The following is a 21,011-nucleotide window of genomic DNA, read 5'->3' as shown; positions in this document are numbered from 1 at the left end:
AAAAAAAAAAAAAAGAAAAAAAGATCTTGACAAGAATACAGAAAATTTCAGGCTTAGAGCCTGCAGCACAGTGCTTATGGCCACATACACCAAGGGTGGCGAGTTTGAACCCGGCCCAGGCTAGCTAAACAACGACAACTGTAACAAAAAATAGCCAGGTGTTGTGGTGGGTGCCTGTAGTCCCAGCTACTTGGGAGACTAAGGCAAGAGAATCGCCTAAGTCCAAGAGCTGGAGGTTGCTGTGATGCCATAGGACTCTACAGAGGGAGACAAAGTGAAAGTCTGTCTCTTTAAAAAAAAAAAAGAGAGAGAGAGAATTAGAGAATACCTAAGACTTAAGAATCTTAGACTTTTTATAAAATTAGAGCTTCCTTAAATCTAAAGTACAGGGAAATTAACATCTTAATAGTGCTTAAATACTACCAATTAATTAATCAAACAACCTACCAGTAGGCCAAGGTACAACTCACCTGGAAGAAAAGTAAAACACTTCAAATTTAGTCTGACTTTCTACGTTTCAACTTCCGTCAATTAATGCCTCATTGATTTACTTCAATAACATAAACCTCTCTGATTTTATTAACAATGAGGGAGAGGGAAAAGTCTGCATTTTACTTACATTTTTTGCTAACCTTTAAATCAAATCACTTACTGCTAAAGGACTAAGCATCAGTCATGAAGGTACTAACTCACAGGGGCTGCAGAGAAACTTGCCACTACTACTAATTAGGGAGGAAAAAAAGAAGTTAAAGACACTTCAAGATTATTCAAACAAGAATTCAGATTCAACATCTGAATTCATTATTTCACTATACTGAAAAAAACAAATTTCATTATATAATTAACATTAAGTTATATGTAATAAAAATTGAATCATTTCTTCAGCCAATATTTAGCCAAAAAAAACTAATAAGATTTCTATAATATTTCGAAGTACATAATCAGTTTGATGAAAATATTTCAAATTGTATATGAAAACACCACACTGTACCCCATGATTGCATTAATGTACACAACTATTATTTAATAATAATAAAAAAAAAATTTCAAAGTACAAACCACTTCAAGGTACACAATAAGAGCACTAAATTAAAAGCAAAACTTTACCAATAAAGGTGTTAACCCCAAGTTGGCAAATACTACCAGATATTTTATTTATTTTTTTAATTGAGACAGTCTCACTTTATCACCCTTGATAGAGTGCTATAGCATCATAGCTCACAGCAACCTCAAACTCTTGGGCTCAAATGATCCTCTTGCCTCAACCTCCCAAGTAGCTGGGACTACAGGCGCCCGAAACAACACTCAGCTATTTTTTTTAGAGAGCGGGGTCTTCCTCTGCTGCACAGGCTGGTCTCCAACTCCTGAGCTCAGGCAATCCTGAGGCCACCTGCCTCGGCCTCCCAGAGCACTAGGATTATAGGCGTGAGCCACCATGCCCTGCTCAGATATTTTAAAATATGTAAATATTAATTATAACCCCACAGACATTATTTTAAATACAAAACGTTTCCAGACTCAAATTTATTAGAATTCACCCAACTCTAGGGTCAGTTGTGTTGCTTGCTTACAACTGCAAATCCATCAGAGGCTTAGAAACAATCCTAGCTACCTAGCAACCTCCATACAGGTTCAGATGACAGTGTGAGAAGAGTAGTCAGATTATGCCATGTTTCATTCAATCACTTCCTTCATTCATTCATTACAATGTCTTTAAGAAAATACCGGAGATTTTACTAGTCTACATTTAAAAACTGGTTAAATTTTTAAGTATAGACTTTGATGAGTATAGACAAGACTTTACAATCTCTAATAAGGCTGTCTCCCAAGTTTATTAAAATAACTTTTGAGCTTTTAGGATTCCTACAATGAAAATAATACAGTATATCTGACTTTTTAAAAGACAATGAATAAAGTCTTTTTTTTTTTTTTTTTTTGACGTAGCCTCAAGCTGTTCCCCTGGGTAGAACGCCATAGCATCACAGCTCACAGCAACCTCTAACTCCTGGGCTCAAGTGAGTCTCCTGCCTCCATGTCCCAAGTAGCTGGGACCACAGCTGACCGCCACAACGCCCGGCTATTTTTTGGTTGCAGCCACCATTGTTGTTTGACGGGCCTGGGCTGGATTCAAAGCCGCCACCTTAGGTGTATGTGGCTGGCGTCTTAGCCACTTGAGCCACAGGCGCCGAGCCAATGAATAAAGTCTTACAGAAATTTAACTATAATAAGAGTCTTAAATATTATATCAGCTAGCTTGGGACTACATTTTCTCAGTTATCATACCTAAGAGAAACACTATTAGGAAAAAATATTGCCCATGATTTACTACTATGACATAGAAAAACCTCAAATACCTACTGAAAAATGACTAGGAGGGAGAAATTTTTGGCAAATGATCACTTTAGCAGTACACTGGAATATACCCTCTGAGAAGGTAGGAGACTAACATTAGGCCAAGCAGCAAACAGCTGTGTCCAACATTGAAATGGCTCAAAGAAGAACTAGCTCCTTTGAGAGGTATGAACAAGAAAAATGATCATCCATGGTAATCTGTACAATGGATTCTGCATTGGAAAGGTGATTGAATTAAACTATGATACAATCTCTCTGCTCTCTTAGGTACTGTAAGTCCAACTGAAAGCAAAATATACACTTCAGGAGGCCAAGGCAAGTGGATCACCTGAGCTCAGGAGTTCAAGACCAGCCTGAGCAAGACCCTGTCTCTAAGAAATAGCCAGGCATTGTGGTGGATGGCTATAGTCTCAGCTTCTTGGGAGATGGAGGCAACAGGATCACTTGAGCCCAAGAGTTTGAGGTTGCTGTGAACTATGATGCCACAGCACTCTACTGAGAGCGACAAAGTGAGACTGTCTCAAAAAAAAAAAAAAAATGGCAAATACACACATACCCTTGAAGTAGCCACTAACAACTAATAAATGACTAGCATACTTAACAACTCAGTTGTGACATCCTAGGTAGACCATACTGGCAAATGACTATGAAACTGACAAAGCACTAAGTAAGTCATAATCAAGAAGCCCCAAATTAATGAGAACTATTCATAAAGGAATACCATATTCTTTTGATAATATCACTTTTGAGACCTCCTCAATGTTTAAAAAAGGCCCTGCTAATCAAAAACACAAAACAAAATGACAATCCCTTATATTAAGAATCATTGATAACACCATTGGCATCTTAGATTTTCACCTCTGAGTGACCTTCAACCACAATCTCTACCCACATTTTGCTGTCTTCTCTTCTAGTTAAATCAACCATCTTCCTATGGTAGCCACTTAAACCAGTTCTCCCTCAACTGCAAACTTATGAAAATACAAAAGGGTATCTTCCTATAAATTTCTGATCATTACCAATTTCAAATTCTCAACCATGCAATTTAAATCACTGTGTAGTATGATACTCTATGTACACACATGATCATATGCACACGTGATCCTATGTAGAGTATCATATGCATACACATGATACTCTATACCCCTCCACCCTCCTCCCAATCCACCCTCCACAGAAGATGACCTAGCTGGGTGCAGGCAGTGGCTCTCATCTGTCATCCCAGCATTTTGGGAGGCTGAGGTAAGAGAATTGCTTGAAGCCAGGGGTTTGAGAGAAGCCTAGGCAACAAATTGAGACTCTCATCCCTTAAGACAAAAAATTGACTTAATGCCTATAAACTACATCAACTTCTAGCTTCTTGTTGTGTTCTAGATGCAGAAACTACCCAGCAGCCTACAATATTTTGTTATCAAAATTGGCCTCTACATCAGGTGTTTTCACCAAATAACACAACACAGTATATAATTCCTTTAGTAATTTAAATGGATGCCCCCCGGAAGAAGACTCCAGTAAGTGTACTTTATAGCTGCATTTAAGAAATTTTTTTCATTGCTAATTTTGTCTACTACTTTCAAAAATTCCAATCGGAAATACCACTGATAATAAATGACTCATTTTCTTAAGAAGAGCAAGTATAAACAGTGACATTAATAACTTAAAATACAAAACAATGAAAACAAACGTGTTATAGACAGGGAACATCAAAACACACAGAAAAATAGTGGCAGGTAAGTTAAAGTGACAGAAAAAGAAAGTGTACCCCTCAACATTAGGGAATCTTTTAAATCACAGGAAGAAAACACATCCACAGAAGCAAAAATCATCATCTACTTGCTAGATTTCTTTTAAAAATCAGAAGCAAAATCTATTACAGACTCACATTTAAACATGAGTACTTAAGACTGTTACACTTTGAAATTTTCCTAGAATGTTAAGAAATCACCTGTAAGGAGCCCTTTTCCATAAGTTCTTTCAGTGGCATGAAGACTTTAAACAATTTTTAAGTATGAGCTCCAAAATAAATTCTCAATTCTGAGAAACATTTGAAAATCACCTGTTTTGTCTCTCAGTATTCTGGAGCTCCCTGTGGTCCCTTTTCAGGTGTTTGGTCAAAGACGTAAAGTACTCTTTTAAAAGATTCTGGAAAGGCTGTTGTTTCTCTGGACTAATTATCTCACTAGGAGGAAAACTCAAATTAAACTTCTCAGCAGCACTTTTAACTTTCCTTGGTACAAGTCCAGCAATATCATCTCCACAATGTCGACAGAAACTAATCACCACAGAAACATGAGTGTGGGATTCCCGATCAGCATTAATAATACTTTTTAGCTGTTCATAGATTAAGGAAAGACCTTCCTTATCAGTGAAAATCCCAACTATCGTCAATTCTGCAATAAAACGCAAATCGGTTCTTAACTTGGTAATGTTAGGCGTTTTCTCCTCTTTCCTAGCTTCGAAATGTTTTTTCCAGACCTGAAGAAGTGATGGAGCAAAGTCAGCATATCTCTGGTGGAAAAGAGAGCACAGGTGCACAGCACAGTTCACATCAGAGATTTTCAGCTTGGCTTCCACAATAGAAGCTACGGCTTCTGCAATGTATTTGCTTAAATTTAGGCCATTAAAATCATGGGACAAGGAGTCTCTCTGCTGTTCTGTAATAGTTTTTAGCTTCTTGACAAAAGCGGTATTTTTCTTCAAACTTGAGTCTAGGCGACTAAAGAAATTTTCCTCTGGTCGGTTGTCTGGAGCATTTTGGTTTTTGCTACGAAGTTCCTTTCTTAATTGATGTCGTTCCCAAGCTTCTTGATGAAGCTGAACGGATTCTTCTTTCTCTCTGTATAAGAAATAAATTTATTAGTTATAACTACTCTAAATATTTTGAAGCATCACTGATAAATCTCAGAAGACTAAAAGCCAATAAAAAATAATCACCTAAATGTCAGAATCCACAAGCAACAAAAGCCACAGAAGGTCCTTTCCTTACACTTAAAAACATTTTATTGGGCAGATGCAGCGGCTCATGCCTGTAACCCTAGCATTTTGGGAGGCTGAGGAGAGAGGATCACTCCAGAACAGGAATTTGAGAGCAACCTAGGCCATAGCAAGACTTCCTCTCTACAAAGAATAAAAGTTAGCCAGGAAGGTAGTAGTGCATGCCTGTAGTCCCAGCTACATGGGAGGCTGAGACAGGAAAATCACCTGAACCCAGGAGTTTGGGGTTGAAGTGAACTATAATTATAACACTTAACTCCAGCCTGGGCAACAGAGCAAGATCTTGTCTCAAAAAAAAACCCAAGAAAATATTTTATTAATGACTTAAGATAATGAGAGCCCAGTACTGTACATGGATAATATCAATGTGGTAGACCAAAGAATTCTTACTAACTAGGTTATAATTAGAACTCATTCAGCAGGGGCACCAGCCCCATATGCCAGAGGTGGCAGGTTCAAACCCAGCCCCAGCCAAAAACTGTAAAACTCACTCAGCAAACTGGCCAGCTAAACAAATAAAGCATATGATGCTTAATATGAAAACCATAAAATAATATGCTTGGGAAGGATATAAAACATTAAACAAAAGCACTGAGCAAACAGGAAAAAAAATCATCTACTAAGAATACTTTATAAAGAATAAGTAAGCACTATAAAAGAATCCATTAAAAATATTTTGAAATGTTACATAACGTTTTTCCATACCTGGCATTAACCAAACCTTTAATAAAGTACCTTGTGGCTCAGTGCCTGTGGCTCAAGTGGCTAAGGCACCAGCCACATACACCTAAGGTGGTGGGTTCAAATCCAGCCTGGGCCCACCAAAACAACAATGACGGCTGCAACCAAAAAACAGCTAGGTGCTGTGGCAGGCACCTGTGGTCCCAGCTACTTGGGAGGCTGAGGCAGGAGACTCACTTGAGCCCAGGAGTTGGAGGTTGCTGTGAGCTGTGATGACACAGCACTCTACCCAGGGGATAGCTTGAGGCTCTGTCTCAAAAACAAAACAAACAAATAAAGTACCTTGCTAGGTTTGGGCTCTTAAAAATTCAAGTATGATTTAGAAAACTGGAAAAGAGCCAGAAAAGAACTATCAGAAAATAACTGATAAAAAGCAAAAAAACTAGGTGGCGCCTGTGGCTCAAGGAGTAGGGTGCCGGCCCCATATGCCAGAGATAGAGGGTTCAAACCCAGCTCCGGCCAAAAACCACAAAAAAAAAAAAAAAAAAAAAACCAAAAAACTCAGTTTATCTTGAAAAAAATAACTAAAAATAGACATGTCTATTTTTCCACTAGAAAGAAAGAACAAGTTCAAACTGCAAAAGTAGCAGAGTAACTTGGACAGGGGCCAGAGGTGGACAAGTCTCTGACTTCGAGGTTTCTGAGATATGTAATTTCAGTATATAAATCTCTAAAAAAAGTGGATTTTCATCTTTCTAAGACAATCACTCCTGATTTACTGTATAATTCTATGATTTTTCCACAAAAAGTTAAAATATGACATCAGAGAGGTTGTCTCCATCACTTGGACATTTAAGCATCTCTTGTAAATCTCCCAGCCACACATAAAGCACAGGATTAGCGCTCTAGCCCAGGTGACAAAGACAGACCCTGTCTCAAAACAACCTAACCAACCCACTCCATTACTTAAATAATTAAATCAGGCTCAGCACCTGTAGCTCAGCAGCTAGGGCGCCAGCCACATACACTTGAGCTAGTGAGTTCGAATCCAGCCCAGGCCTGCCAAACAACAATGATAACAACCAAAAAACAGCTGGGCATTGTGGTGGGCACCTGTAGTCCCAGCTACTTCGGAGGCTGAGGCAAGAGAATAACTTAAGCCCAAGAGTTGGAGGTTGCTGTGAGCTGTGATGCCACGAGACTCTACCCAGGGCAACATAGTGAGACTCTGTCTAAAAAAAAAAAAAAATAAATATAATTAAATCACCTTAAGCATAGCTCTTGTCGGTGAAATTAACAGAATAAGTTATTCCCAATTCTCAAAGAGCTGCACCCAGGAAGTATTATTTCAAATAACCATTTTTTCCTAAAATATGCCAGTCCCCCCACTCCTTCCCAGTAATAACCCCAATAAACTGTCTTACTTCATCTGAGCAGCTGCTTCTTCTTGCTGACGTTTCGCCTGCTCCTCTTGCTTCTTTCTCTCTTCCTCTTCCTGTTTCTTTTTCTCCTCTTCCTCTTTTTTCTTTGATTCTTCCTCTGCCTTCACCTTTTCTTCTTCTTTTTTCTTGCGCTCCTTGTCTTCCTTTTTTCTCTTATCGTCGTCTAGTCTCTTCTTCTTGTCCTCAGGGGTCTTGCTGACCTCCTTCTTGGCAGTGAGTTTGAGATCGTCTTTTGGCTTCTCCTTGCTGCTCACTGGCCGCCTTTCACCGCAGTCTTTTTCTTTGTTGTTTAGTAAAGAGTCTTTTTCTTCCATACTTGCTGGCTTTTTACGCTCAGCTGGCATTATGTGACCCAGTACAATCTGTAAGAGTGAAACAATGTCAGTACTGGACCTGTGGTGACTTTTGTTTTAGTGCTGTGACACTATTTTCCAAACAACACATCAATGCAACTTGGCAATTTTGAGAGAGGAAAAAATGGCATGCAAAATGAATACTATTTCTTTGTTAAAATAATCTATTAGTCTCATTCCACATCCTCTCATTATTAGTATGTCACCCAGATTCAACTATTATCAACTCCAAAACAATACATTATTTAATTGAAAAAACTTCAGTTATGTATCTGAGAACATTTTGAATTAACCCCAGCATTTTACAATCAGAAAGACATGCTAGTCAACTATCTCATGCAACACTAGATGCAAGAATTTAAGCTGGAGAAGGGGAGCATGAGTAAGTTCTTGCCGTCTAGGAATCACAGACAAAACAGAGAACAGAGGACTCACTAAACTTCACCCCACCCGCTGTGCTAACCTCATCATCAAACTTTCGACTATAAAACCTATTAACTAGACCTTTAATCTCTTCATTAGTATTAGTCAAAACTAAACTTATAAATAAAAATAATTATAAAATCTGTACATTCTGTGCTATATCAGCCTATACAATACCTATTAGCTCAGAATTTCTAAACTTCAGCACTATTGATATCTTGGGCAAAATAACAGTTTTTCGGTGGGGAGGCTATACTGTGCACTACAGGAAGTTTACCAGTGTCCTTGCCATCTATGTGGCAAATGCAGGTAGCTCCTCCCAGGTTTTGATAACCAAATATGACTCCAAATATCACTAAAGGTCCTCTAGGGACAAAATCATCATCAGTTAAAAACCATGGCATAGTCACATGTGGCTGCTTAAATGTAAATTAATTAAAATTAAATAAAATTTGAAATTCAGTTCTTCTTCAGTCATTATCCATATTTCAAGTGCTCAATTCCACAAGGCACGGACCAGTGGTGCCATACAGGGAGGGCAGAGAACAGAACGTTTCCACCATCCCAAAAAGTTCTACTATCGCACTGGTCTATAGTATACATTCTATATAATTAACTATAAATAAACTGAGTGAAAAACTCTATTTCCCAGCTGGGCGCCTGTAGCTTCAGCAGCTGGGGCGCCAGCCACATACATTGGAGCTGGAGGGTTCAAATCTGGCCCAGGCCTGCCAGACAACAAGGACAACTACAACCAAAAAATAAAAATAGCCGGGTGTTGTGGCAGGCAGCTGTAGTCCCAGCTACTTTTTTTTTTTTGAGATGGAGCCTCAAGCTATCCCCCTGGGTAGAGTGCCAAGGCATCACGCTCACAGCAACCTCCAACTCCTGGGCTCAAGAGAGTCTCCTGCCTCAGCCTCCCAAGTAGCTGGGACTACAGGTGCCCGCCACAACGCCTGGTCATTTTTTTTTTTTTGGTTGCAGCCATCATTGTTGTTTGGCCACCCGGGCTGGGGATTCAGACCTGCCACCTTAGGTGTATGTGGCTGGCGCCTTAGCCGCTTGAGCCACAGGCACCAAGCCAGTCCCAGCTACTTGTGAGGTTGAGGCAAGAGAATCACTTAAGCCCAAGAGTTTGAGGTTGCTGTGAAGTGTGATGCCACAGCACTCTACCCGGGGCAACATAGTGAGACTCCTGTCTCAAAAAAAAAAAATTAATTCCCAATAAAATTCTATATTTTTCTTTTCTAAAAATGTATTTCTCTACTCAGAACAAACTATAGTTTTCTAACATGATTTCTTTTTGGATAGTGTATCCCATTTTAACTCCTAAATTATCTGAGCATTGTTTACAAGAAAATCAAAATTCTATTTTTTTATTTCTAAGACAGAGTCTCACTATGTTGCCCTCAGTAGAGTGCTGTGGCATTGTAGCTCACAGCCACCTCCAACTCTTGGGCTTAAGCGATTCTCTTGCCTCAGTGTCCCAAATACCTGGGACTACAGTTGCCTGCCACAATACCAGGCTATTTTTAGAGACAAGGTCTTGCTCTGGCTCAGGTTGGTCTTGAACCTGTGAGCTCAGAACAATCCACCTGCCTCGGCCTCCCCAAGTGCTAGGATTACAGGCGTGAGCAACCATGCCCAGCCTCAAAATTCTATTTTAAAAACAGAGAATTGGCTCACTGCCTGTAGTTCAAGCAGCTAGGGCACCAGCCACATACACTGGACGTGGAGGGTTCAAATCCAGCCCGGCACACCAAACAACAATGATGACAACTACAAAAAAAAGAAAAATAGCCAGACATTGTGGCGGGTGCCTGTAGTCCCAGCTACTTGGGAGGCTGAGGCAAGAGAATTGCTTAAGCCCAAGAGTTGGAGGTTGCTCTGAGCTATGACACCACAGCACTCTACCCAGGGTGACAGCTTGAGACTCTCTCTCAAAAACATAAATAAATAAAATTACTTAAACTTTCTAATTTTTTATTAAAAGCTAAAGATATATATAGTATTAAATATTTTCAAATATAGACTTTAAATTACAGCACTAAAAACAAAACATTTGCTGTAATAAGTATTTTATATATACACAAGAATTCATTGCAGCACTCCAATAAAATGTTATTATCACAGAAAGACAATCTAAGCCAGTAGAAACACTTCACGTAATTTTAGAGATACATGCCATAGTCTGAACCGCAGTCAGCCACTGTGTCCTTCCACTTTTTCTCTTTTACTCTCTTGTTTCCCTCTACTCCCATGTTCTGTGCATTTATTTTAAAACTCAAAGGCTTTAGTTAACCCCACTGCTAAACTCAGAACAATAAAAACACTGTAAGTTCTATTAAAACAATCATTAAAATGTGAGAAATACTTAAACAACTCATCTACGTTCCAAGACAGTGTATTTACAATATGTGAAGTGCAGTTACCAGGTCTTCCACATTTTCAATTAAATATCCACCTTTAACGTGGATATATGTGAAAATATCATGCCTTAAATGCAAGCAAACTTTCAAAGAAAGGATGGTACCAAGAGATAACCACTCATTATTACCACATTAAACATTTTATATATATTATCTCATTTAATACTGAAACCTTTATCAGGTGGGTATCATCTTCCCTAGTTTATAAATGAATAAACTGAGACTTAACCAAGTAATTTGACCAAGGCCTCCACAGCTGGTGACAGAGCTGGAATCTGAGCCCATACTCTTAACCAAAGAATCCTGCGAGTACCAAATTGTGAGATGGAAGACTTGATCATAGATACTGACTATGACAAATCATGGAATTATGAATCTCCAGAGTAGAAAGAATCCCTCATACTGGTAAGGCAGTTTTCACATACTCTTTTTAACTTTTACTACATATATAGTCTGGCTGAAATGTATGGGGACAAGATAATATCTAAGGTAACACAACCTTATTTAGGGATATTAATTATTATGTGCAAGAAAAGTGTTTTATATAGACTTCTTGTTTTCTGATGTGAAGCATCAAGTGACATTTCAGGATTACCAGAAATAACAGTTCTCAGACAAGAAAAATGCCAACAAAACTTACAATTAATGCCTCATTTATAAAAATAAAATTAAATCTTAAGTTCTTCTAAAACATTAAGAAACTGACTTGGTATCTGACAAACTCATAAAGGATAATTATTTACCAGCTCAACAGAGTCTCATACTTTTGTGACTCTTATCAATATTCATTTACTCAACAAATTTTAAGTACCCACTACATGAAATAAACTACAGGAGGCATTCATGAATTAAATTCTACTCTAGAGCATGATCTAATAGATTCTCAATAAGACACTGCCTTAATAGTGATACCTTCTTCGAAACCACTTAAAAACACACACCCCTAGTACACCTGAAACTAAACTTCAGTGAATAAAAATAAAGGTTCATGCAGAGGCAGCAATGCAGCTTGTGCAAATAACACGCATGGAGTGTGAAGTCAGATTTTTAAGTCTGCATCCCAACTCTCAGCCTGCTGGCTATGGAAGTTGGACAATTATCTTCTCTGAGTTTCTTTATGTAAAATGAATACACTATTATACCCTTACAGAGTTCTTAAACTTCTAGCATACCAGCATGAGGGAGACAGACAAAAAATGTTGATTCTCTTTCACACAAAACACTAAAAAGTTCATCGTAAGATGAGAGATTCGAAAGTTAGAAGGAGTGTTAGGGTTTAACTACTCCAATCCTCGTTTTTCACATTGTGGTGGCAGCAACAGAAAAATCTGCCCAAAATGACACAACTTGGCTTAGGGACTAGCCTCCCCATCATTGAAGCGGAGGGGAAGGAGGCTTCCCGGGACTCACCTGGCGCCCTGCTCTGGCTCCAGGGTCCTGCACCCAACATGCTTCCCCGCCACAACTGGCCCACAAGACTCACTGCCTAGTGTACTATCCCACTATACACCTTGGCTCTTAACGATTTAAAAGAACAAACAACATGATTCAGCTCAATACACATGTAAGTCAATTTTAAAAAATTAAACTGACCATTAAGTTATAGTTAACAAAATGCTAAGACTCTTATTTTAATAAATTCAAGCTTTAATGTAAAGCCAAATCTTTCATGCAAACTGTTTCCAAAAGCTTTTCAAGTAAAAACTAGAACTTCAAATAAATTTCATCTCAAGATAATCAAGATAAAAAATAGTAATCTTTCTTTTGGAATATGACTAGTTCTTACAATTGTTTTGTTGAGTACAATTATATTCGACCCTTAAAGAGATACCATGCTTTAAAAACCAATTTCCTAGCTCCCAAAATAGTATCCTGGAACTTGGGCTGTATATTTTATTTGGTTTTCTAAATATACTCTGAACTTCCAAAAGAAAGTAAAATTACTTTACTAGTAAAACAGGTATCAACGGTGTGTACTAAGACAGAGAAGGTAGAAAAAGAGGGGTATTGCCCTTTTAAAGATACCCCTATGCAAAGTACCATATGGACTATGTATGAAATCACAATTACAGTGCTCTGAAAATACTCCAGACCGACGGAATGCTATTTTCCTTTTTATTCTGTGTCATTCAAAATGTTCTGAGGGCAACACGGCACTGAGGGGGATTATCTCTCGATGTTTGACTCTATGCTCTAAAGTACATCCTTTTTTAGATGTTCATTCACATATTTTAGAAATCTCACATTTCCAAAATGAGGGGCCGCACGATTTCTATAAACACCTAAAAACTACAAGAAATGACAAGAGTCGGTGAGAGTTTCACTTTCATCTGATGCATCCCTTTCATGTAAGTCCTGTCAGAGCAAGAGAGCTGAAAATCCGGCCGCTCCAGTGTGTCCCCCCCAGCCTGAAAGCTGGCTCTGCTCTGCCAACCTGGAGACCAAGTGTCCTGCACTTGGAGCACTGGGGTGAAGGCGAAGTGAAGAGTCAACCAGCCTACGTGATTAAAAGAAGTAAAGCAAACAGCCCGTGCCCACCATCCCCAGATGCACCCCTGACCAGTCTCCTCCACGCACATGTCCCGCAAAGCCCTGCTCTGGCTCCACGGTCCTGCACCCAACGCGCTTCCCCGCCACGACTCCCCTACCCACGGGGGCCCGCGGTCACCTTCGCGTCCCATCCCCTACCCTAACTTCTCGCCCCGCTCTCCCTCTCCACCCAAGCCTCTCGGCTGGTCTCCCGACTCCACATCCTCCCACACACGCGCCCTCCCCGCTTCCTCGCCCTCGCCTCCCTCCCGGCACCCCAGGAGCTCCCCCCAAGATCCCCTCGCTCGACTCCACGCCCCCAAACACCTTCCCAGCTCCCCGGCAGGCTCCCCGCCTCCAGCCTCGAGGCCCGGCCCAGGGATGTGGGGCAGGCAGCTCCTCCGCCGCCCCTCACGTCAGGCCGGCCGGGGGTTCCCGCGTTGATGGGAGCCTCGGGAGAGGGTCTGAGGAGGACGCCGCCGGACCCGCGGTCCCTCCACTGCTCGCCGCCCCCGGAGAGCTGCGGTGCCGAGTCGCCTCTCGGGTGCCCCAGGGAGTAGGAATCCAGGCCGGGCGCCCCCCCAGCCGCGTTTCCTCCCGATCGTTGAAGCGGAGGGGAAGGAGGCGCCCCGGGACTCACCTGGAGCCTGTTGTCAACATTAGCCCCGGGTTTCCCAGCACCAACTCCAGCTCTCGGGCTCTCCCCTCCCCTCCCCCCACCTATCTCGCAGCCGAGGGCCCGCCTTCCCTCAGTTCCCCCTCCCGCCCGCCACTCACCAGCGCGGCCGGGCTGCGAGTGGGGGCGGGGCGGAGGGAGGTGGAAAGGAAGAAGCTGTCCGTATGATTGCCAGATTAGAAACGCGCTGGGTCGTCCTTTACCCCGGCACGCCGACGCCCTCAGCTTGGCTCTAGGGTGGCGTATCCAATGCAAAATCTGTGCTAGCTGACAACCACTTAACGGCTTGTCTAAATTTCCCACTCGATGAGATAGGCAAATTTTTTCAGACAGGCAATCATTAGGGCAACCACCACCAGGACTTCAAGCCAGGGCCCCAGCAGAGGGGAGGAGTGTTCCGAGGACCGGAGGCAGGAAGTGGATTGGTCGCCAGGAAAGGGAAAGCGCCTGAATTGGAGATGCGCAGGCGCAGATACTTCGCGGGGGGTGGGAGGGCAGAATGGGGCGGGGCGGAGCTAACAGGAGGCTAGCAGGGGTGGTGGAATAGTAGGAGAATTACGGAGCGCCATTAGGGACAAGTTTGGCCACGTGATTCTCGTGAACGTTTCCTAGTGCAAACGTAAAGGAGATCTAACAAGGGAAAGTTTGATTGGATTAATTCGCCCGCAGGTTGAAGATTTAGGAAATTGGAGAAACTAAGGAATATGGCAGGTCTGGAAGGTAGATGTTGGCTAGGAATGGGTCGAGATTTAAGGGTGCCTGAAAGGACTACGAACGTCCCATGGGGGAATTTCCCCAGCCAGTTTTAGGACATCTAGAGTGAAGAAGAATCTGGGCTTTTCAGTCTTTAAATTAGAATGGAATATCCTCCCTAATTGTCGAATGAAATTAGCCTTTTAAAAAGGGAGAAGGGGATTAGTCTCCATTTCTTCCGACTGCGAAGCCAAGTCGACTTTTAAAAATGGCTATCAGCTTATCTACATTAAGTGCCCCAAACTGTGCATCTGGACTTTGGACCGACTAGATAGTCTTCTGGGTTGGCTTTGGCCAATCAGAAACCAAAGTAACAAAGCTGTAAGACTGGTCTTCATTTTTGCTTGACGTTTGGGGCCCCACCTGGTATCCAAGCCACAAAATCAGTTACCACCAACCTCAAATACCTGAGGCAAATGTGACTTTCCTTTTGTTCAGCTTTTGCCCATTTACTGTTTGACTCCCTGTTGATTCTTAGCAGGCAAATTACCCTCCCATACTGAGGGTTGATGTTTCCTGTATTCAAAAAATTTTTTTCAAAACACTACTAATAGATGAATCATTTAATAGTAACAGAGAAAAATGAATACTGCTATTCTGCATCATTAAAAAATTACCAGAGAACGGTCCCAAAACACTGTACAGGTGATACCCACCCACAGTTCTTTCTCTTGATGCTTCATCTTCTCATTTTGTCTACCTTAAGAACCTGTTATAGCCCTACCGGATTGTATTGCCTGTTGCACAGAGACAAGCAAATACAGGCATTCCCCAGGTAGCAAATGACAGAGTTTCTGTAGGTTTGTTATGAAGTTGAATAATATGTAAGTTGGAACAGGTAAATTTACCTATTACCGGTGGTGATCCATTTGTCTTAGTCATAATTCGGATGTTGGTAACTTGAGGACTGCCTGTACACTGAGGCAGCCAGGGTCCCAACAGAGAAAAAGTTTATTGTGGCAGAGCACAAAGCAAGGAGATGGGAGGAATTTCTCAAATTCATCTCCCTGAGAATTTGGGAGAAATGTTTTTAAAGATAGTTGGGCGAGGCTGTGCCATGGCTCAGTCGGCAGGGCACCAGCCACATGCATCTAGGGTGGCAGGTTCGAACCCGCCCAAGCCAGCTAAAACAACAATGACAACTGCAACAACAACAAAAAATAGCCAGGTATTGTGGCGGGCGCCTGTGGTCCCAGCTGCTTGGGAGGCTGAGGCAGAAGAATTGCTTAAGCCCAAGAGTTTGAGATTGCTGTGAGCTATGACACCACCGCACTCTACCCAGGGTGACAGCTTGAGACTGTCCCGGGAAAAAAAAATAAAAAGATGGCAAAAAGCTGGGCAGTTGGGTCTGCTGAGTGGCTGGGTTGTGATGGGAACCATAAAAATATAGAGATGTCTTTCTGTGCTGAGTCAGTTCCTGGGATTGGGGCCATGGGTCTGGGTGGGCCAACCAATCCCCTAGAATGCAGGACTTAGAAGATGTCTCAGACTCTAGCCTTAGGTTTCACAAGGGTGATGTTATGCCTGAAGAAAGTTAAGCATCTTTATGACCCTGAGCTAAGTGACCCTTGGGTAGCAATTACAGGAAAACAAAGTAGGGGACAATGGCTAATTATTTTTATTAGTTATGCCTGTGCCTTTGCAGAGTCTAGACTTCTACCACAGTTCCCACCTTATACCCATTTATTAATTTATAAAGGACAGTTTGAAAGCTTAACCTCTTTACTGATAAATGAATCCTTATTGTAAATGAGATCAACCTTTACCTTTCATCACATTGGGAGAAAAACATGTGAATATGGGCAGCACCTGTGGCTCAGTGGGTAGGGCACTGGCCCCATATACCGAGGGTGGCAGGTTCGAACCTGGCCATGGCCAAACTGCCGCAAAAAAATAACTGGGCATTGTGGTGGGCTCCTGTAGTCCCAGCTACTCGGGAGGCTGAGGCAAGAGAATTGCCTAAGCTTAGGAGCTGGAAGTTGCTGTGAGCTGTGATGCGACAGCTCTTTACTGAGGGCAATAAAATGAGACAGTCTCTAAAAAGAAAAGAAAGAAAAACGTGTGAATAATGGGATCAAAAGAGAGGAGGAGAGCATTTTTATCGAACACTTACTATTTTATATTTGTAATTTTAATCACAGAAATCTCCATTTTATAGAAATTAAGTCACAGATTAAGTAATTTACTCAAGATCACAAAACTAGTAAGTATACTACCTAGTATTCTGCTCAACTCTGACTCCAACAACACGTGCTCTTGCTGCTATAGCCCACTGCCTTTATGTAAGCTTTTACATTGGCTGAAAATGCCCCCAATCACTTTATTACTGAAGAAAAACATCAAGCTAACCACTAAAAGCCTTCTGATATGGGATACCATTGCAATCTCTATCTGGAAAAAACACATTGCTCTGAAGAGGCCATCATTTTTAGATGCTGATGATGATTCAAACTTTATTATCTTCTGATATACATTCTCAAAGTTATCAAAATGAATTTTGAAGAAAATACTTGAAATTGTGTTTTTTGTTGTTGTTGGTTTGTTTTACAGACAGTCTCACTTTGTCACCCTCAGTAGAGTGCTGTGGCATCACAGCTTACAGCAACCTCCAACTCCTGGGCTTAGGCAGTTCTTTTGCCTCAGCCTCCCGAGTAGCTGGGACCACAGGCACCTGCCACATCGCCCTGCTATTTTTTGTTGCAGTTTGGCCAGGGCCAGGTTTGAACCTACTACCCTCGGTATATGAGGCCAGTGCCCTACTCACTGAGCCACAGGCGTTGCCCTAAAATCGTTGATTATTTTCCTTTTTGTCTGCTCCAGTGGACAAAATTATACTATGTAGGAAAAAAAGAACTACTATTTGTTTATGCACATAGACCTATGTGATATTATTCCCTACTTAAAACCTAGCTATAAAGTGGCTGTTTGACAGAAGAAAGCAAAGGCCAGGGAAAGAGATTACAATTATAAAGCAGATAATTTATGAAAAAAATTAGGAAATTTTCATAAATTTTCAGTTTATGAAAAAAGAAAGGAGAGAAAAAGGAAGAATTTTCTCAACTGTTGTAACTGATAATGACAAACACTTGTAAATACAATCATCATTTCTACTTTCTGGTTTCACTTCATTTTACCCAGCAGAAAACCAGTCTCCAAGATTCTTTGGAGGAGCTAATGGGTAAGGTACAAGAAAGCTAAACCTCGGCCTTCTTACTGGTCTTAATTATTATATTTCTGACTTATATTTCTAAGTCCCTGCTGTGAGACATCTGTGATGAAATATTCCACGTATACTTTTTTCTTTCTTTCTTTTTTTTTTTGAGATAGAGTTTCACTTGTCACCCTCGGTAGAGTGCAGTAGCATTATAGCTCACAGCAACCTCAAACTCCTGGACTTAAGTGATTCTCCTGCCTCAGCCTCCCAAGTATCGACAGGGGCCCGCCAGAATGCCCTGTTTATTTTTAGAGATGGGGTCTCCTTCTAGCTCAGGCTGGACTCGAACTCCTGAGCTCAGGCAATCCACCTGCCTTGGCCTCCCAGAATATTAGGATCATAAGTGTGAGCCACTGTGCCCAGCCTTCCACATATACTTAAACCTAAAATGTATGAAACAGACCTCAGTATTGATCCCTGCCCCACTTCTTTTCTATTTACATTCCTCTAGTCACTGGTGCCTCAGTCCCCACTGTCCATCCCTTATCCAGATCCAAACACTAGGTCTTTCCTGTTTTTGAGACATAGTCTCAGTCTGTCATCCTGAGTAGAGCGCCTTGACGTCATACCTCACAGCAACCTTAAACTCCTGGGCTCAAGCAATCTTCTTGCTTCGTTCTCTCAAGTAGCTGGGACTACAGGTGTGCACCACAATGCCTGGCTAGTTTTTCTATTTTTACTAAAGACAGGGTCTCGCTCTTGCTCAGGCTGGTTTCGAACTCCTGAGCTCATGCATGCCACCTGTCTTGGACTCCCAGAGTGCTAGGATTACAGACGTGAGCCTTCATGCCTGGCCTCCCATTGTCAAGAATGAATACTGGTACTGACTGGAGTCAATGATGGCACGATCACAGACAAAGCAATTTTTCACAAACGGTTAGCATGTAAAAGAAAGAATGAACGTAAAGAAAGAAGTTATACAAAGTGAAAAATTTGCCACCCAGCCAGGTTCATCTGCCCACTGTCCAATACAAAACCAATATCCAGAGATAGCAGGGTTTACAGCAGAGTTTGTTTTGCAAAGTCTTAAGCGGGGAAACAGGAGAGATTACTCATGTCCACCTCCCTGAGAATTGGGGCAACAGGGTTTTTAAAGACAGTTTGGTGGGCAAAAGATTAGACAGTCAGGATCTGCTAATTGGCTGGTTTCAGGGTGGAGCTGCCGCTATCAGGGTGGGTCGGGTACTGGAATGAAGACCTGGGGTGGATTGTCCAAGACAATTTGAATCAGTTATCTAGGTAGATCCATCCCTAGAATGCAGAATTTGAAAGATAGCTCAAAAACTAATCCTAGGTTCCAAATAGGGGTCGTTTCTATACAGAAAACTATGCATGCAGTAATCAGAGTGGCTGATTATTCTCATGATTTTAACTAAGCCCGCCTCTTTGCAGAGTTCATGGGGCCCTTCCTCTAGTTCTTTTTTTTGAGACAGAGTCTTACTATGTTGCCCTCAGTAGAGTGCTGTGATGTCACAGCTCACAGCAACCTCCAACTCTTGGGCTTAAGTGATTCTCTTGCCTCAGTCTCCCAAGTAGCTGGGACTACACATGCCTGCCACAACACCCGGCTACTTTTTGTTGCAGTTGTCATTGTCATTTAGCTGCCCTGGGCCGGGTTCAAACCCACGAGCCTTGGTGTATGTGGCTGGCACCATAACCACTGTGCTACGGGCGCCGAACCCCTTCCTCTAGTTCTTACATTGCACCCCTCCATCAATTTATAGGGGTGGTTTGAAAAATATGTTCCAGAGAGAGGGAAATGAGCCAGTCTCCAGGAGTGAAGAATGACCTGCAGGCTGAGCACAGGCAGCCTTTTATAAGATCACTAGTTTGTCCCAACTTTCTCCTGGCGGGATTGGTTGCTTTTCCTGCCCTTTGGGGTGATTGACAGGTTGGGATTGGGGTTATAAAATACATGTCATAACAGGTCCATAACAGTTTGGTTATATAACAGTTTCTCCTTCTATGCTTGCATCTTCCTCAGAATTCTTCATAAAACTCTACCCATGCTATGCTAATTAGATGGTAATGAGCTGTAGGTCACTAGGAACTTTATTTATTTATTTTAGAGACAGAGTCTCACTATATCACCCATGGTAGAGTGCCATGGCATCACAGCTCACAGTAACCTCCAATTCCTGGGTGCAGAGGTCCTCAAACTTTTTAAACAGGGGCCAGGTCACTGTCCCTCAGACCGTTGGAGGGCTGGACTACAGGCCCCAGGACGAGTCAGCTGCTAAGCAGGACAGGCAACTGCGGCAAAAACACCCTGTGGGCCAGATAAATGTCCTCGGCAGGTCGCCTGTGGCCCCTGGGCCGTAGTTTGAGGACGTCTGGGCCTTAGGCGATTCTCCTGCCTCAGCCTCCTGAGTAGCTCAGACTACAGGCGCCCGCCACAACACCTGGCTACTTTTTGTTGCAGTTTGGCCGGGGCGGGTTGGAACCCGCCACCCTTGGTACATGGTGCCAGCACCCTGCCCAACAAGGGACAGGCACTGCCTGGAAATTTTACTATGTATATGCCCATGAGAAAACAGTTCCTAGCCCCAATTTGGTTCCTAACTACAATTTGGTTTCCACTCTCTGCCCTTAGCCACTTCCTTGCTACCTGTTTATCCTCCAGCAAACCTGCCATTGATCATGGGCTCTTGCATCTACATCTAGACTCATTTCCTGTGACTTCCCTGAGTCTAAATTCAGGCCTTAGCAACCTGAATATCCTGGGCTTCCTCTTCCCTCATTATCCATGTTGTATGTTTGCCTAGAATCCCCTTTCTCCCATGAATATTTCCAGACTAGTTAGGTCAAACATTATTTTCTCAAGAAAGTCAATGTTATCACCACCACCCTACATATGCAGTAAATTGACCACCCAAAAGATTATAACAAGCTGGTCAACATAGGGAAACTAGGCCTACTCTACCGATACATGTGGTACATGTCCAGTCTAGGAAAATTAGGTCACCTGGCTTGTCGCCTATAGCTCAACCGGCTAAGGCGCCAGCCGCGTACACCTAAGGTGGCGGGTTCGAATCCCCACCCTGGACCCGCCAAACAACAATGATGGCTACAACCAAAAAATAGCCGGGCGTTGTGGCGGGTGCCTGTGGTCCCAGCTACTTGGGAGGCGGAGGCAGGAGACTCGCTTGAGCCCAGGAGTTGGAG

At 42.2% G+C, this 21,011-nt stretch overlaps 1 protein-coding gene across 1 annotated transcript in view; it reads right to left on the bottom strand.

Annotated features, from left to right (window-relative positions):
• The window catches only part of UPF2 (UPF2, regulator of nonsense mediated mRNA decay), a 100,538-nt gene extending 86,569 nt beyond the window's left edge, over nucleotides 1-13,969 (bottom strand). Inside the window, exons 1-3 of the mRNA XM_012803360.2 lie at nucleotides 13,844-13,969; nucleotides 7,452-7,831; nucleotides 4,409-5,188 (exon numbers count right to left, since the gene is read on the bottom strand). Of these exons, the coding sequence (XP_012658814.2) occupies nucleotides 4,409-5,188; nucleotides 7,452-7,813 (1,142 nt within the window). The 5' untranslated portion in view covers nucleotides 7,814-7,831; nucleotides 13,844-13,969. The remainder of the gene's footprint in view (nucleotides 1-4,408; nucleotides 5,189-7,451; nucleotides 7,832-13,843) is intronic.
• Nucleotides 13,970-21,011: the final 7,042 nt, after the last annotated feature.

The sequence above is a fragment of the Otolemur garnettii genome, unplaced genomic scaffold (genome assembly GCF_000181295.1).
Source record: "Otolemur garnettii isolate 467f Iridium unplaced genomic scaffold, OtoGar3 scaffold00019, whole genome shotgun sequence".
NCBI classification, from domain to species: Eukaryota; Metazoa; Chordata; class Mammalia; order Primates; family Galagidae; genus Otolemur; species Otolemur garnettii.
Note: the sequence above shows the minus strand (reverse complement) of the source record. Positions and strands in the feature narration are given on the sequence as shown.